Source organism: Syngnathus floridae, chromosome 13 (genome assembly GCF_059516105.1).
Source record: "Syngnathus floridae isolate MCC-2025c chromosome 13, RoL_Sflo_1.0, whole genome shotgun sequence".
In the NCBI taxonomy this organism is placed as follows: domain Eukaryota; kingdom Metazoa; phylum Chordata; class Actinopteri; order Syngnathiformes; family Syngnathidae; genus Syngnathus; species Syngnathus floridae.
The window spans coordinates 13,838,489-13,857,254 of NC_142425.1; the positions used below are offsets into that span (position 1 = coordinate 13,838,489).

Here is an 18,766-nt window from a genome sequence, read left to right on the forward strand (position 1 = left end):
TCAATGGGCATTACTGACACCTACTGGTTGAAGTCATATGAACTGAAAAAATGTCGGTCGTTTGAACGAATCGCTCACACACGAGCCAACACTAGCACACACAGCACAGAGAGAGCAGGCGATAAAAAGAAAGGGTTTACTATAATGTTTAGTCCACATCAAACCATGCATTCATTACACTAATGATGACAGTGTATACAGTACGTAGTTGCAGTCAAATACATTGCGTTTACCAGCTGTAGCCACAAGACGGCGACATACGCATTACTAATGCTGAGAAGCCTCACTCCAGCTTGCTACTATAAATGGGGATATGAACCAGAAATTCATAGTGGAGCATTTACTTTTTGTCTCATTACATATTGACCTGAAACCAAAATGTAGTCAGTAAACAACAAAGGAAATGACCTTTTCCATTCCCAAACTTTGATGTGATTTTTAGATTCATATAATATTTTTACAATTTCATTGGAAGAAACTGTGATTGTGCAAAGTTGTGTTTGTTTTGCGAAAAATGCAGCAATGAAGTAATTAGCCAGATTGTGCAATCTCTGGGCCATTAATAAACACACACACACAGACACACAAGTCTAATAACAAATAATTTATATTCACCATGAAAAATAGACAAAATATATCAATGTGCAACGGCTAATAATCATATTTCAGTATTGTTGTTAAACTGTTTTCAGATTGGACACCTAATCAAAACAACATAATGATCTGATTGTATTAATAAAGGCAGATGTTTGCACACAGTTCTTCTTCGATCTTTGTTGGTTTTACGATGCATGTTTTATTTACAAGTGATAGCGACGTACAACGACATCTGTCACGTAAAAGCTAACAAGAATTGTAACCGCCGACCATTCATGTAACGGCAGCATTTTGTTTTTTCTCCCTGTTTAAATATTCTCTTCGTCACTACCTTGGACTTTATTCGGAACATTTCCTGAGCTCACATACCCTCATCAGTGACCATTGTAGCATAACTGCAGTGAAAGCAGTTTGGCTGGGCGGAGCCAATCACAATATCAAGAAAGCGTGCCTACTGCCAGGGCTGTGACCTCATCCTGAACAAAGAAATAGCAGCATTGATGAACATCACACCATTTGAAGCTTTTGGACGCTGTTTGACATTCTATAGCAATTGGTCTGCAGGAACTGATTTCTTATTGTGACGATGCAGTACGCAACACGAGAAATCGAATGAGCTTTTTCAATCTGGCAGTTGCCTGGTGTACGGCGCAGTCCTGAACTGGGGCATGTAGAGTGGGGACAAGTCGCACGTGGATGCGGAAACCAGCTCGGGGGACGGAAGGTGCGACTCCGCCGCCGCCGAGCAGTTGAAAAGAACACTTTTCAGCAGCTCTTCTTTCTCCTCCGCCTCTCCCCCGGCCTGCTCAACCTCAGCTGGATAGTCCCCGCCCAGATAGTACAAGTCCTTGGCTTCGGTCGCATCTTCTTGATCGGAGGTTTCGGAAAGTTCCTCCGCCGAGTTGTAGGAGCAGGATCGACGATGAGGATCGTCCAGCTCTCCGCCGTGGCAGCTCTCCAGCTCCCACAGGCCACCGGGGAAAGAGCCGGAAATGTCCGAGTTGTTGGCCGAGAAATTGCCCTCGTCGCTGGAGCTGCTGCCGTCCCGGTCGGAGAGACGAGCGGACTGTTTCTCCTGCTTTGGGTTGGTCAGCAGCACCGTGGCGTACGTTACTGAAGACTGGGCTGAATTCTCCGTGATGCTCGGTGAGGGATCCATCAGCTGCAGCTCTTCAAGCCGAGGGCTGGGAGGACTTAAAATATCCAAATCTAGGAGTGAGAGGGGAAGGCCCGAGCCTAAGCGAGCCTCGCCGCCCACCGATGCGTTCTGGTTCCCCTCAAGAAATGAAGGAAGGGACGCTGCGTCGGGAGTCGGGGACACGAGTGGGCTTCGGACCAAGGCCGGGCTGAGAACTGACATGTTGGCCTTCTCCATGATGACTACTTTGGAAATATTCTCGGAGGGAAGCAGCAGCGGCCAGGCTGGGAGGACGTCTGAGGCCTGGAAGAGCTCATGGAAGGTGTCAGCCTGCAAAGATAAGAAAGAATAAGAAAGGGGCTGTGCAACGGCAAGCAACGGTGTGATACTTCAGCTTCCTGAGTCGTGCATTCCGCAAAAGTCCTCGTTTATTTAGAGACCTTAAATTGGCTTTGTGAATGATTGTTTGTCAATTCCAAGGCTGACAAGCAATCATGACAGATCTCATTCAAGGGTTGCTCAAACGTAGCTGCTTGCACTTGACCTGCGGCGGCGGCGGCGGAAGAAAGTTGGAATGAAAGTTTGCAAGTATTGTTTACCTTTTTGAAATTGAGTCCTTTTGCCCATGAGCACTTTTTGGGGTTTGGCACATCCTTCCACACAAACCTTTTCATCCTAACAATGAAGCACAGCTGCTTTAAGGATATGCAGATAGTATTTATAGCACTGCCATTAACATTCTTACATGAGCTGGGGCTGCTTCATTCCGATAAACATCACCCAGCGAGCCACTCAACTCCACTTACTGGTTTTGGGAGAGGACCAAGGTGACGAAGAGGACGACGGAGAGGAGGGCAATGATCAAAAAAGTCGTGTAGGCTGCAGGGTCTCTTCTGGTGGCTGCGTTATGTAATCAAAGGCCAATCAGAAGTGGTTGACATGGCCTAACAATACAATGGCTTTTTTTTTTTTAGCTTGCATACCGATTGTGAAAGCAGGCTGGCCCTCTCCCTCCGAAAACACCGGATACAAGTAGAAAGCATACTCCTCGGATGCATAAAAATCACCTGAAAGCAGAGATCAACTTTGATGTTGTTCTTCTATTGACAGTCATGTTGAGAAAACAAAAGCACAGACTGCGTATGACCTGTTAGGTGGACGGAACGCTCAGTGAAGGGCAGCCTGAGCCACGTGCGTCCACTGTGAATTCCATCCGGCCGCCGCGGTGCCCACTGCACCACCATGAAGAGCGGTGCCGAGCTATTGTCCACCAGGCTCCAGTGCAGAGACACGCAAGTGTTGTTGATAAGCAGCACATGGAAAGAATGCACGCTCCGGCCTGGCGCGCACACGACACAGAGCAGTGTTGTCGCAACTATCAAATATTCACCGGCTCTCTTCCCAATCAAGTTTAACGAGCAAATGAGCACAGACTGTCCAAGTTTTGTAGACTGTCGCTTTTCCCGTTCATTTATTCTCAAACTGGCATTCATAAGAAGTGTTTTGTAAGAAGAGGGGGAAGAAATTGTTAGCACGTTCGTTCGCTCTGAATCCGGAGTAAAGCCATTAACGTGAAGAACACCACATCTATATTGATCACTCACGTTTGGGTCGTCTCTCCAGGGCCATGTTCATGTTTTTATTGGAACTTCCCAGACTATTGTACGCTTCCACCGTCACGCTTTGGAAATCTCGGTCCCACTCAAAGCTGTAAGAGGACACCAGCTCAATCTTCTCCCTCTTCACGACACCACCGGAGGTCTGGTGCTGGACGATATAGCCGTTTATGCAGTAGGAGCGGCTCGCCGTTGGAGGATGCTAGAAACGGCAAATCGACATGATTTGTGATGCTCGGGAGTGTAAATTGGATACGTTCATCGTGCGCTTTATACCGTGATCAGGAGAGTCACATTTGTGGTGTTTGTGAGCGGATCATCTTGAAGAATTCTCCAAAAATCAGGGCCATGTTCTGGAGCTGCAGGAGAAACATCCAAGTGGTGGCAGAGGTTCCTCATATTTTGGAAAGTGTGAAAATGTACAAGTGATTACCTCTACTGTTTTGGGGTACAGAGTAGACCAAGTCGCTCCAGTCGCTCCAGTAGCCAGTGCGGTTGGCGGGCATGCACTTCACCTGAACCGCATAAACCTCACACATGTCCGGAATTGGAATCTCCGCCGACGACACCCGCGCTGCGTTGCTGAACTGCATTTAGTGAGAGCGAGCAATTGGTCAGATCAAGGGGAAAGATTGCATCAAAGTCACCAGATGTAGGTTTTTTTTTTCCCATCTATTTATTTATTTATTTATTTATTTATTCAAAGGAATTGAATTTTATGGATCTATTCAGTTTTGGTATTTGAAATTGCCAAGAATAGCTCACTTTCCAATCTGGTTGTGCTCTGATGGTAGAAGGAGAGTGGAAACGGAGCTGACACTGGACCCCCTGCACAGGCAAAGATGGAGGCCGCCACGTGATCCTCAGGACCCCTTTTTTAAGATTCACTGCCTTCACATCGGATGGTTTGTTGGGTTTTACTGCAAGTCAAGACCAGGGAGGAACACACCATGTTAGTTTTGAAGGCACTGAGCTGACCACAATGGGACGCTTATGGTTGTCTTAAACCCATTGTAGTATTTCTACCCTACCGTATTCCAGAGGTGACACGTAGACAGGTTTGGATCGGATCGGGCCTTGATGGGACAGCATCTCCAGCCACAGTTTGTAGCAATTCCTCCGTATATCCTGGATGGTGCAGGCTTGTTGCTTGGATCTGATGGGCAGACAATCGGGTCCCATCTCTCCAACGTTCTCACCCTTTCGCTCCATCTCCTCCATCACATCACAGGGTAGGTCAGACCATCTGTGGAGTAGACATTTGAGAAGCTTAGGATAGCTTTCTTTCATTCAAACTTAATTTATTTTATATCTTTATATATATATATTTTTTTTACATTATTTTTGTAGATTATTTTGATATGATTTCTATTTATTTAATTGATTGAAATTTCATTCCAGTTTATTAAACCTTTGTAAATAGATGGGAGTGAATTCTTCCATCATAGGGGTTACGATAAGAACTTGAAGAGTAAATGTGAAGACAAAGTGTGGCACAAAACAAGTCTCAACAGGAATGCTAACTATGAAGCGTTACTTTTTGCTGACTTTGTAAAGATTAATGTATTGCTGTGAAGTTAAACAAAAGATATTGAGCAACTTGCTGGCATCCTCTTGCTGTGCAGGATTGGACACATGTATTTGTTGGGTGTGGCCCAAAAGAGCATTGTCTCATTCAGTACGCTGTGTTCAGTGAAGTTGCGCATAATAACAAGGACTGATTTGAGCATTCATTAACATGCGAGGGCACTCCAACGTCAACAGCTCCTGAAAAAACAAAATAATAATCATGACCTACATGTATTGGAATTTTGGTTTGATCCACGACGTGTTTTTCCAGCTGCAGTCCATAGCATCAATATCACCACTCGTTTCACATTTGATGTCAATAGAGGCTCCTGCAAAATAAAAGAAAAAAACACTTATTTGAGTTACATTTAAAAAACAGCTCAAGCTTGACTGTGATACTCAAGTTGACACGGTCACATGTCTCCACTCTCATCCTGCCTTTGTCAACAGCAGGAAACGGTAACAAACGCTTTTCGGGATGAAGGCAGGAATAATAATTGGATTCATATTACATAATATCCAGACATTATTTTTATATATACTGTTTAGGAGAGAGCTAGAGTAAAAAGCCCAAGCAAGCACGGATTTGAACCTCCAAGCTCAGACCACACACAGCCCCCAATTTTCCAAGATGTTAAAAATGGAATAATAGAGAAAGAAATAAAATACAAATGTCAATCTGCTGTTTCCAATTAGCGCTCACCTTCAAGATAGATGATGCTGTATGGGATGGTCCACTCCTTGGTAGCCCTACACTGCAGCAGCTCAAACATCCCAGAGTCTGAGGGCTGTATTGTGACGTGGCTGACCTGCGTTGGAAAACATTTAGTCAGGACAAGCGTTTGCCGTATCGCACCCCATCCAAGAACTCGTACCCGTTGGTTGACTGAGTGATACTGGCTGGAAGAGAGCGGCTGTTCAAAGTTCAGCATCCATACGGCAGAGTTGGCGTTAATGCTGGGGTCGTTGAACACGCAATAAACGCTGACGTTCTCCCCAGGATGGGCCAAAACCTTTTCAGGGATGTAGCTCACCACTGAACACACACATAAAAACAAGGCAGCAAACAAGACGTTAGAGAATAAGTCAAGAATGGCACACATGTTTTTTTTTCGTCCCCCCCGCTGTCATCGAGCTCATTGCAGTGTATTGACCGTCATTTGCGGTTTTAAAAAAAGTCCATGATGAGCATCTGTGAATCTTTTCATTAATTGTCTGAAAGACAGCAAAGGCGTCATTTTTAGTTTCTAAATGAGGCCACACAGCAATTGTCTGTCTCTTGTCTTATTGTTACACTTTTATTTCACCACTACAAAAGGGCGCTAAACTAAAACAACATGGAAAGGCTTCCGAGATGAGTCCAAGATGCGCCGTCTGACCCTTACAGTCTGTTGACGCTTAGTATAATATGCAAATGAGTAACGCTCATTTTATTCATTGCTTGAGCGCTGACGGACATTTAGCGAGGAAATAATTGAGGTCATTGGATTAATGCAACACACATCCAGAAATGAATTATTGTTGAGGGGCGTGGAGCAGTCAACAAGTGCATGAGGATGTCAGCCAGGTAAAGTTTGAAGAGCTCAAATGTGCCACTGAAAGTATATATATGATTAGCAACTAAATAACAAACAGGTTAATAAAAAAAATCATTTAAAAAAAAAATCATAATAATAAAAAAGCTTACTGAACATAACACTTAGGATTTTTAATCAAACTACTAGGAAGCTACCACGCCCTCTGTGACTAAAATAATAACAAAATAAACAAACGCAGTGAACAGGCAAGTGTGTGTGCGTGTGTGTGTGTGTGTGTGTGCGTTTGCTGAGTTCCATCAAACCAAACAAAACAAAACATGAAAGAATATCTTACTGCCAAGGTAGATGTGATGCGGTTCACTCCAGTTGCTCCACAACGGAGGTTCGTGCAGGTCAGAGCAGCGAACCTCCAAGGTGTAGTTGACTTCGGGCTCCAGATCTAGAATGAGTCTCCGCTCCAGCCCTGCAGACACCACCTACAGCCAGCAGGGAGGAAGGGAGACGTGACAAAATATTTATCTTAATGCCACAAAACAAGAGCCAAAACACTCATACAGCAGCAGGATGTGGCTTCAAGTATTTAAGGAAACACTTGACTCTAATCTTTTCATGAATGAGGCCAATCTTATGCTCTCATTATATCTAAAATATTTTTTAAAAAAGCACACATGTAAATAAAGTAAAAAATGACTTTATTCACTGAATTGTGGCTTTCACTTAGGTGTAGCATGCTGAATGGGAAACACTTGAGATTCCAAACCCTGCAAGCGGGTGGGTGATCTTGTGACCTTTTTCATGAACACCATGTCTTGTGCGTCAGGTGTCAATGAAAGAAAAGGGATTTCATTTACGCAACCATCTGAATTAATGATAATTAAAATAATGAGACCAATCAGAAACCCTGTCAGGTGGCATTTTCACGACACAGCTCTCTGCTCACCCTACTTTGGGGCCGGAAATAAACTGCAAAAAAACATTCCGCACTCAAAACATCCATCAGAAGCCAGAGTCTCCAATTTACTTTTCCGCACGCGGCATAGTCAATCGTTGTATTTTTATTCCAGAGTAACGAGGCGCTGCAGTCAAGAGCCACAGTGGCCTACCGCAATCAAGGACGCAAACAAGGATTGGGATTCACCTGCCAAGAAGGATGCGTGGCATTCGAGTATCGGACCTCGTATCTTAACGGAGCAGAACCGTGCTCTTTTGGCTCGTCCCACTGTAAAATCACTTCTGGCTTGATTGTTTGGAAATGGGTCAGGTTCAAAGGAGTCCTGGGTTTTACTGGAAGATTAAAAAAATGTTTGAATTTTTTTTCAAACACATCAAAACAAAGAATACATGTCTTTCTTACCAGGTCGAGCCGGTACATTGAGCAGAAGCGGTCCAAGTTCACAGCCATATATGCGGGCACTTACGACAGCCACAAAACTTGCGGTGCCAATCGAAATTGAACATGTGACGGAATCCTTTGTTTTACAGACCACCGGTTGGTAAGATTCCAGATTTGTGGAGTTGAGTGACGTGTCATTTTTGAGGGGCCTGGAGATGGAAACAAAAGACAACCTACTTTACAATACGACATGAGACTGATAAAAGGCCCGCACCAGGGTCAACACGCACACTGAAACAACTTTGAGGAGTTTTAAATACATCTCTTTTGTTCACACGCAGAAACAGCTTTTCGTCGGCAGATCAAATGCATTCTTGAAATGGAAACCGGCAATTTAGGGACATGAACGCCGGCCGTGGAAAACAACAGGGAGAAAACAAAGGCACTCACTTGAAGCGCTGGAGGCGGACTGCCACAGGCGCAGAGTGAAGGCGCTTGCCTGAAGGAAGCCCCAAATCACAAGTCAAACTTTCCCACTTTTCATCAATCCTGCACAGCATGTTCAAACAGGTGCCTGTCAAGACATTCACATGAGAGAGAGAGAGAGTGAAACTTAAAAAGCAGCACTCATAAAGCCTTACTTCCTATTCCAACTTCCTGAGAACGAGGACCGTTCCAAAACGTTGAGAACCGAGGTCATTTGGATATTTCGAAATTTGGGACTACCAATGATGTTTTTTTCTTTCTGTTATATAATGTTTTTTTTTTTTCTTTTTAAATGAAATGTACATGATCTCAAGTTACAGATATGAACGCCGCAATCATATTGTTAACAATTATGACGCTATTTAGGTATCATATCCCCAAAGCACTGGAACTTAAAAGGCTTGATCTCATCATAGCAATGTATCGGATCACATCACAAGCACAAGCAGAAGCAGATGTGATGTGGCGGTCCGCTCGGCCACCTCAGGCTAGCACAGGCTGCGGCTGCGGGGAATGCCAGATAAAAAGCCAATAAAGCGTAATGAGCCTATGGGGGTGATCTTTGCCACTGACGAGCCATTGTGGTGATGCGCCAACACACCCACCAAGTCTGACGATGAGCATCATCAGCCCTTCTTTTGATTTACCCGTCACGCTTCCTTCATTCAGTGACTGCTGGTTGACCTTGACTGAATCCGTCAACAGCAATGAAACGTAACGTATCATCATGGGAAAAATGTTGCAACCATCATAGCTGCGGCAAGTCAAGAAAACTTCATTTTAACACCCAAAGCCGCCAATGTTTGGACAATTCTCATTTCGTTAGCATAGTTTAGGTTTTTTCTTTCTTTACTAATGTACAACAAATATGATGAATGAGCAAAAAGTCTTTTACCGCCGTAGTCCTTCTTAAGACTCAATCCAGTTGCTATGCTCCCTAAGTAGCAGTGAGGGTGTGTGTCGCCAGCCTCCTCCTCCTCCTCCTCTTGCGCTGGAGGCGAGTCATAGCATGCTTGGTCCTGCCATGGCAAGTCCAGCACACCTGAGGAGACTTCTGCTTCCTCTTCAGGCTTGGTGCACACAGTTCCTTGTGACGGAGGAGACACAGTGGGGTTAGCGGTGCTTCTGCTGGAAATACATTTCTGCTTTTGTTGAGTGGCAAAAGTGTCATGACTACAAAAATGAAATGCAATCTCTTGTAGAAGTGACCATTGATTGCGCTCAGGTGAAAGTGAGCTCACTTGTTTGCACAACAGATTTTTTTTGTTATTTGATTCTCTTTTTTTCCCCAACACAAGAGAAGTCTGTCTTCTCTAGCAATGTGTCAAGTGTGTCAAGAATGGAATGTGTTTAAGGCTATTGTGCATCTTCACAAAACACATTCAGTCTTACCTCATCAAATAGCAATGAAGCGAGTAAAATTGAGGTGGATTGGCTTTCTTTTTTTCAAATATTTACTCATTTTGAATTTGAGGCTTGTTGGAAATCAGCCAAAGAGCTTCAACATGGTATCCTGCGCACTGTCGGCGGGAAAACTCACCAGTGAGTATCAGCAAAACATGGATGAGGACGGACAACATCGCAGATTGGCCCCTGTGGAGAGACACAGAAGGATGCATGAGCAAAAACAGCTCTGACAAAATGCAAATCCAGTGCTTAATGACTTAGCAGGCGTTTAGTACATCATGAAGAGACCATATATATATCTATATATATATAGATGATCACGATATATTTTTTCATAACGTCCAGTTGATGACGTCATGATTTTTTGTAATGTTGGTTTTAAACTGCCAGATGAAAAAAACACTGAAAACTAATGAATGACTACATTATTCAAATGTGATGTACTGTAAATTAAAGAGAAAGAAAAAGATAAATATGGTGAAAAAAATATATTTTTTTTATTCAATAGTATATAAAAAAAAAAAAATCCAATATATTTTCAGCCCAGAAAAGGACAGTGCTTGCTTCCTAATGCTACAAAAGTGAAGCATGAATTCTAGAAGGGATGAAGAGCACAGACCATGTTGGACTCGCATTCAATTACAATTCAGTGTTTTACAGATAAGATAAAACCCCAAGACAAATACTTTCTCTTCTCACAGTTATCTCATTATGAGAAACTATTGCCGATTGTATAGTTTCCACAGACTGCTGTTATCAGGTGTGAATTTTGCCCGCTTTGCTTTGTCATAGCAATGATGTCAGACGGCCCTGGACAGACAATCCACACAGTGATGCTTTCTTTCACACCTGATGAGTTCATTTTCACAGCGGCCAAGATGACTACATGTCGCTACTTACATTCTTGCATTCACAGCGTGGACATGGCTTTGCTTGGCTTTTCCTCCCTTTTACTGCGTGAACAAGAAAAAGACATTCTTTAACCTCTATTCTTAAAAAGATCGTTTCCTCCAAATCTCCTTTAGAATTTAGACCATTTGGAGAAAACGACAAGCAAACCTTCACAAGAAAAATGACCATTTTTTTTTTTTTGTAGCAAATCCAATTTTATTCAAATTGCTTGTTTTGACCCAGAAAAATAACAGAAGGGTGATTGATAGCATGACTTCACAGCAGCTCATAAGCACATGTATGAATTTAATTCATTGAGTGGAATGCTAGACTTGAACCAAAATGAAAAACATCCCCCAAAAAACACATGAAGAGCCCATGAGGGTATTTAGGAAAGTGTTGATGAATCTGTTGTGTTACACAGAACAGAGGCTACTTTACACAGACTAAGTGGCAGCCATTTCCAACATCAATCACCACAACACAATAGCATCAACACAACTGTCACAACTATTCGGGGAATTGCACATTCTCCAGATGTCCCAAAAACAATGCTGTGTAAGGGGTTGGAAGGATCAAGCAGGGCCCGTTTCTGCAAATACTTTTCCATCAGACCTGGTGGGGTAAAATAGCTGGAGAAGTCTACTGTCATTTAATCAGTAATAGCTGAAACCTGCAACATTTGAGTTCCAATTTTAGCTATGCATTGCCAACATTTCAATGTGCACTAGCAAATATTCCTGTTTTTGCACTCTGCATTTTCTAGCGGGAATCCACTCTGGATGGCTCGCCAGTCAAGCAAAGGTCAATGGAGACAAACATCCATTCACCATCAGGTTCACATGCAGCTGCAAATGAACTGCTTTTCTTTGAAACTGTACACATCTTCTTTGAATTGAATCTTCTTTGGAAAATGCCTTATTAAATTAGGCAGAGTGAGGCATTTGTGCCTGGTGTAATTTCCACATGCGAAGGAAGCTCATGGTTCCTGCCCTGCCTGAGGGCTTTTTGCCAATTGCCCATCTTGGTCTGACTCACCTTCTGCCAGTGGGAAACTGCTGCTTGCTTGGTACAAACAGCAGATTACTTGGACTAATTTTTTCTCATTATCAGCACCACTAGTTATGCTCATTACCAGCAGCAGCAGCAGCAGCAGCAGCAGCAAAATATGTCCAGCAAGTTTAAAAAATATTCAATTAATAAGTGAGAAGAGCAATATCACACGTGACAAGAAACCTATCTAGAAAGTGCTGATAGTAGAAGTATAAGAACTACAGGATTATTTACAGTACTACAAATTGTATGCTTACTCTCTATTAATAATCAATAGTTGACTGATGAAACTAGATGAGTGATAACCCATCAAATGTGGAACTTAGTGGGACAGAAAGCAGAGGAAAAGAATTCCAACTAGTGAGATAAGAAAGTCCGCATGAAAACAAAGACGCAGAAATAATATCAGTTTGTTCTTACATCACCTCTCCTGGGTCTTGTTGAGATCACCGCTACTTTTAAATCCTCATTAAAAGCGTGAAAAGTAGTGGAGCTTAGAGTTGGATGTTGCATCAAGCTCTTCCTCTACCCGACTGGCAAACCTGAGCGAGTGAAGCAGTGCTGCTGGAAGAAAGAAAGAAAGCGGAGTAGTGATGTCACACAATATGGGTGGAGCCCATGGAGATACATTCAGGTAACCTCGGGAATATCTCAACCCAAGCAGAAATTTGATTTTTAGTGTTTTTTAATTGTTGCATTTTACAACTCATTTACTCACATCTTTACTATCTGCATGACGTTTTGGAAATGTTGTAAACTGGCTAAAAAAAATAAATAAAGAAAAATATTAAATTAGCTCATGATAATAAAAAAATAGGCTGTTACAAAATATAATATATCTTCGACAAATAATTCTTGTAGCTGACATCATTAAACCATTTTTTATATCAGTGCATGGGTAATGTCTTGCATCTCCAAATCGGTTGTATCATTCCCATCATGAATGTTTACGTTTCCCCCATGTTGCGGCTGTCTATGAATAGTACATACTAAACTAAATATACCGTAAAGTCATGCTTTGAATCCCATGAAGTCTTCCCAGTTCCCCAAGTTCATCAAAACAACCAGCTACTTGAGTGGGAAAAAAAAAAAGATTCCATCCAGATGTGGACAATAAGCCACACAGAAGTTCATGTTGCTTTCCAAATGTCTGCTCAATAATACGCTGTCTGAAAAGAAGGAATGTCCATGATACTAAAAATAGTGTATGTTATTCACTATTGAGGAATAAAAAGAAGAATTTCAAGTATTTTGCCATGTGATTAATTTTGTTGGGCGGAAGGAGAGACCATGGCGCAGTGCTGAAGGAAAATATTCAAGTCAATGAAAGACACTAGCATTGTCAAGGGCCATAAATTGATGGAGGGTCTGGCACAGGTCACAGCTCAGGTCACTGCCAGAATTTAAATGTATTAAAAAAAAAGCTTGTATTATTTTAAATAGTTATCTTAGGTTCAGTTAAAGATCTGTATCAAACTTGTGTATGGTCTAATAAGCTCCACTCAGGATGTCTCAAAGTCAAAAATGCAACTTTTAACAATCCCAGTCAAACTTTATGACGTAGAAAGAATGCGTCACTGTGCTGTGTTGCATATCTCTAGCCTGTGAGAAGGGAAGGAACTTCCTTCATGCAAATCTATTTCTTTGAGCTGCATCATTAGGGAGGTGTAATTATTTCACAGTCTAATGACTGCAAAAGAGATTATTTTAATTACTGTTATCAGTGTCTCTAGCTGGAAGTCAAAATCAACGGTATTTTTTTAAACAGTTCTGGTGATCAGCATGAATATGGATTTCAAACCTTGCTGTTACTTACCCTTGCCCATTCCATCAAATTTAAAATAGTTGAATATAAATGTGACGTTCAATGACCATAAACGAGCAGGAAAAAGCCACATGAAGGAAAACACCCTTGAGCAGCAGCGCTCCGGGCAAGGGGATGACATCATCCGCTCAAATGATATCATCCAGAACAATCTAGGGATGACGTCATCCTCGAGCTATGCAACATTTGTGAAAATGACAAATGCAAAAATGCACAAGGCTTGGTTGAAAAAGTGATTGAATGATAAATTCATTTTATTGATGAGGCTCTAAACTTTGCTTTCCTTCTTCTTTTTTTCTGGGATTGCTGACACAAAATGCACCCATGAATATTAATATCCAACAATTTAATAATGAATTCATTGTACTGGATGTTTATGCAGTTATGAAGGTGGGCCTGGTTTGTATTTTTAACATTCTAGTTGTAATTTAGTCATGGTAACCTCAGCTCATTCAGGTTATTCCCATGTCACAGGATTCACAGCAAGATGACGTCAGAGCTCTTAATGAGTCAAGCGCAAGATACGCAACATTAGGAGATGACGTTTTCCTGAACTCATTAAGTGCGCTTTACAGACAAAAAAAAAAGCTGGAGACTGCTTATGAATAATTTATGAGCTTGCTCTGAACTAGGGGAAACGCCTGCATGGGGGACTCCATACCAAGAGGGTGATGTCATACTTCTAGAACTGCCGGGATGATGTCATTGAATGGTCCGATATAATGTGTTGTAGCAATCGATTTAATTGTTTATTCTACTCCTGCCACCAAGTGGCCAATATAACATGGCAAGTAACATGTACCGGTCAGCGGGTTCAATACCGACCGGCATTAGCACTTTTCTGGCATTTGTCATATCGTGTTTTTGTGTGGTCATCATCATGTAATGCTGACAGTGTTGCAGCATGATGTCTTTTCCAGGGCGTAGCTGAATCATGAACCCCTCAAAAGCTTCTCTAGCTGAAATACAAGCTGATGTTACATTAGTCATGAGAAATGGTTAATGTAGTAGCAGGTCTTCTCTAATCGATAAAGCAGACAACTTGTCAAAAACAGCAGTCAAAGAGTACAGTACTGTGCTGACATCAGCCAATGAGTCAAATGATGTAAGCTAGGGAGTGCAAAATTATCAAATATTTCAGAACATGCTGATAAACTGTTTTTTTTTTTTTTAATTCCACTGTATAAATGCACAAAGGTCCATTTACTGTAAAGGTAAAAAGCTCAAAATCATTCCATTCTCTGCCAAAGTGAAGTAGGGTAGGGTGGGGCTTCTCTTGACCCTCCTCTCCTGTATTTCTTGGAATTTATCATCGGAACGTGCACTAAAATACTGTATATACAGTCCATACAAATCTGTTCTGAGACACCCTTTTCCACATTTTACAGAAGTAATGGAGAACAACTGCAAATCTAGCACCTGCCAAAAATGACTTCTCAAGGGAAGCAGTGTCTGCAAAATGGAGAGGAAAAAACTGTGAGTCAATGTAGTCTGTCAACTAGCTATGTAGCGTTAAACCACAAATTCGATTTTGGCCAGTGTACTGACCAGACGGGACAAATTAATGTCCCCATCTTTCCGCCCTCTTTCTTTTCAGAAATGTATTCGCCCAACCAAAACTTATAAATTTTAGACTAATGTTTATCTGACCATTATTCTGTAGAACAAATTATAATAGTAATTTACAAAACCGCACAGACAGTGGTGAGTCAGCGCACTATACACCCCTAATGACACGAACGCATGGAAAGATAATAGATATAATGAGTCCTATTAGTGATAATGCTGCAGACCCCAAAGAGAGTTGTTCTGTTGGTCTGCACCGTGTTAGCATCACACATTAGGGCCAGATGTGAATGGGTAACATCCCATCATTAGCAAAGCCGTGGCCAAACATGCCAGCTTTGATTTGGCAAAATAAGCATCTTGTGTTGTTTTGGTCTGCCTCATCAACACGCTCTCACGAAACGTAAATGCAAAGCCTCGAGCAGGTATGTGCAACACCAGCATTGTAGACAATGTGCAACGTGTACACCGACCAAGTAGAAGAAGAAGGGTGTGTCTCTCTTACATTATCCAAATGGAGAAAACGAAATACTAAAAGGCTGAAGGTAGGAAAGTGCTGAGGTGTTCGATGCCAGACTTGTGTTTTTAATTTTATTGTCTCCAATCCAATGAGCTCTCGCGTCCCGTAGGAACAATGAAGTCACTGGGAAGGAGTGTGGCAGGGAATATATGTACGTATACATAGTGCAGTCACTTTTAACCCTTTTTTTTAATTATTATTTTGAATATTCAAATGTTACTAATAATACAGAGCTTCCTGTTTGTTCTCAGACAAAGTCCTTGCATAAAACCAAAATCAAATTGAGGAAGCAAAATAAACACACGGTGCGCAAGACATTCGCAAAGGAGTGAGAAGAAGCATACGACAGCAAAGGTGTCATTTGCAGATCGTTTTTTTTTTAGTTGTACGGACGGAAACGAGGCAACAGCCTGTGGATGACCACTCGAGCAGCCTAGCCAAGGCAGCGCTGCCCAATTTTTGCTTCAGTTTAGCTTAGCAAGCATGGTTTATTTTCTCAGCACTGTGGAACACTTTTACTACAATATGTGTAGCACGCATGCGGTGTACGTTTATATCATGCGTGTCAACAAATCCACATGCAGGTGCAGAGCTACATGGTGGCCAAGGCCACCTCTAAGGAAAGAGTTTGGCACCTGTGACATTCTTTTCACAAGGATACAGTTCTTCGACCCCTTAATATGCTACCACATTTAATTTTCTGTAATTATGTATGCAGCTTGTGTTTTCTCACACTCGCTATCAAAATACATGTAAATGACTTTTGTGTCACGCACTGGGTGGGGCGTGCCTTTTCTTCATGGCATGTTTTACCCTTTATTATTGAGTACATAGAAGTTAACTGACAGCCTCATTAATTGCTTAGCAGCACAAGAATATGTGGCCAATGAGTGTCCTTGACTCATATCTTGGTTACATTTTAGGAAATGACTAAGGTTGTTAAGCCAGCTGGAGAAAGATCCTTTCACCTTAGTCAAGCAAATTATTTCTGTGTCCTCTTACAGGACAAGTATTGCAAGTGTACTAATTATGTTTTCTTAAGAAACGGCACTCAAATGTTCCAAAGCAAAGTGGCTGATGTTTTTTTTGGTCAACATTTGAATTTGATTCAAGATCCAAAACACTAAATGCAGTACAAAAACGAGGGCAGTACAGTACATCCCTCCATCTCTGGGTTTTCCTTTTGTCTGCTTTTCATCCAGCTTCAAATTTCAAATTGACATTTCAAATTACCGACACAGGTCCTGCCTCCATAATCCATCGTGTGTGTGTGTGTGTGTGTGTTAGTCTGTTCAAATAATATACTGTGTTGTGCAGTGCATCCAATAAATAGACTTCATGACTACTTCATGAGGCGTGTCCTTTTGTTCATCTGTCTATGTGTGACCTTGTGGTTGACTTAATGGCTAATGAGTAACTTTGACACATACGTAGTCCTCCGCCTTATAATATGTTGATGTGATCACTTTAAGCTCATGTTTATCTTTCACCTAAAAGGTCTAATGCAGCCACAGGCACGGTGCAGAAGCCCTTTGTTACCATGGATATGTCTGGCTATGTGTTGCGCAACCACAGCTTCAATGACCCAAATGGGTGAATTGGCCGTTGGGAAACAGGAGTGTAATGTCAGACACTGGCAGGCTGGTCGAGAGTTTTGCTGGCACAGATTGAGCTCAAGGCTCCTTTTGAATGTTTGTATACAAACTTAGCATCACTTTTGACTGGGTTGCCATACGCTCATTGAATAGATTGTACAGTATGGTCATGTGACGTTAATTTTACGACTTACTTAAAAATCAGTGTTTCCAACACGTACCCTCACGAATACTCAAAATACATTGAACATCAGTTTCCAAGCAGTAGGAATTAAGAACCTCAACAAAAACAAAAGGTCAAACTTTGTTTTGTAACATCATATTGTGGAAATGAAACAATGGCTCAAACAGTAACTCATCAGTTCTCACACAAGAAAAATTTGAACTTTATAAAAGGCCTTGAGACCCAAATTTCATTTTGAAAGAATGTAGCCAAACATCAGATGCAAATCAAGAGGGAGTGTTGTAATTTTTTCCATTTCAATAGAAAAAATGAAAAGATTAGTCAGAAAGGTTTTAGCTACTGATTACAAGTAAAATTAATCTGTGTAGCACATAAAATCAAAAATGACTCACCTGTTATCTTGAGTCTTGACTTGTCCAGTATCACAGCTCGAAATACAAAGTTGGCCATCCGATAAAAGTCCTCTCACCAACATTGTGGGTCCAATGAACTGGAATCTCGATGCAGAGTGTGTGTCTCTGGGTATACGATGCTATTTCAGAGACACGGTGTTAGAATACACACACACAGTACACGGCGGCAAGAGGTGCACGAGTGCATTTGCACAAGTTGATAGTTGGCATGGAGCATAGCGCTATTTTTGTCCGCATGTACACCAAATGGCTGTCACGACAGCTGTGTGCCCTAAAGGATTTCACTGACAGACAACAGCTTCATCCAAAGCTCACCTTTTATCTGCCACTCACCTGTTTCAATGATACCCTCAAGAGAGAGGGCTTTTCCCAGAGTGGCTGCATGCGAAATTGTTCCACTAAATATAATTGCTATCTGAGCTGCCCTCTGATGTTTCAAGAGAAGGTGCCACTTTGTAGCACCTTCTCACTCGGAGCAGCGCAAATGTAACCCAGCTGTCAGTGGAAAGAAGATCTTACAATAGCAGCAATATAACCTGACCTGTGAGGCCATTTTTCTGTGATGGTTTCAACGGAGGACAATTGTGTTCAGCATGTTCATCGGTGCCACCCTCCTTTATTATTTTCATGCAAATTCTAATGACCTACCAAATTAAGACATTTTCTGCAAATATAAATACCTATATTGGTGTGGTTCGTTCAAAATACGAATCGCCCACCTTGGACTTAAAGTATGGGACTCTACGATCAGCTAGTTTAGCACACTTTTCGCTAGAATCCAGTGGCCGCTCTATTCATTTTTTTTGGCAAACTAACCCTTCCTCAGTACATTGTGAAATGGTTCGATTTCATTTGACTTCAAAACATCTTATTTATGTGAGCTTGAAAAGGGAAAAGCACAACAAATGATTTTTCTATTTTCGAATGAGGTTTGGCACCATCTACTGCAAGTACTGCCAGTCACTTGGGATGACAAGTGTGACCCAATCGGACAAATATGTCAAATCTGGGTTCACACAGTACACTGTGACCAAA

The 18,766-nt window shown here is 41.9% G+C and overlaps 1 protein-coding gene across 2 annotated transcripts; it reads right to left on the reverse strand.

The window, feature by feature from the left end:
- Positions 1-589: 589 nt before the first annotated feature.
- lepr (leptin receptor) lies at positions 590-17,789 on the reverse strand. 2 transcript variants are annotated; one of them, XM_088393740.1, is made up of 22 exons: positions 17,711-17,789; positions 12,054-12,192; positions 10,585-10,637; positions 9,818-9,870; positions 9,173-9,364; positions 8,242-8,365; positions 7,813-8,000; positions 7,597-7,742; positions 6,793-6,934; positions 5,796-5,956; positions 5,624-5,729; positions 5,150-5,249; positions 4,383-4,597; positions 4,117-4,271; positions 3,785-3,938; positions 3,628-3,710; positions 3,340-3,553; positions 2,883-3,074; positions 2,719-2,802; positions 2,542-2,635; positions 2,335-2,410; positions 590-2,065 (listed from the first exon to the last, which is right to left on the reverse strand). In XM_088393740.1, coding segments are annotated over exons 3-22 (3,327 nt in total). In that variant the 5' UTR covers positions 10,587-10,637; positions 12,054-12,192; positions 17,711-17,789; the 3' UTR covers positions 590-1,219. The 2 variants fall into 2 exon arrangements, with proteins under 2 accessions (XP_088249866.1, XP_088249865.1); XM_088393739.1 differs by having other exon boundaries at positions 12,049-12,192.
- Positions 17,790-18,766: the final 977 nt, after the last annotated feature.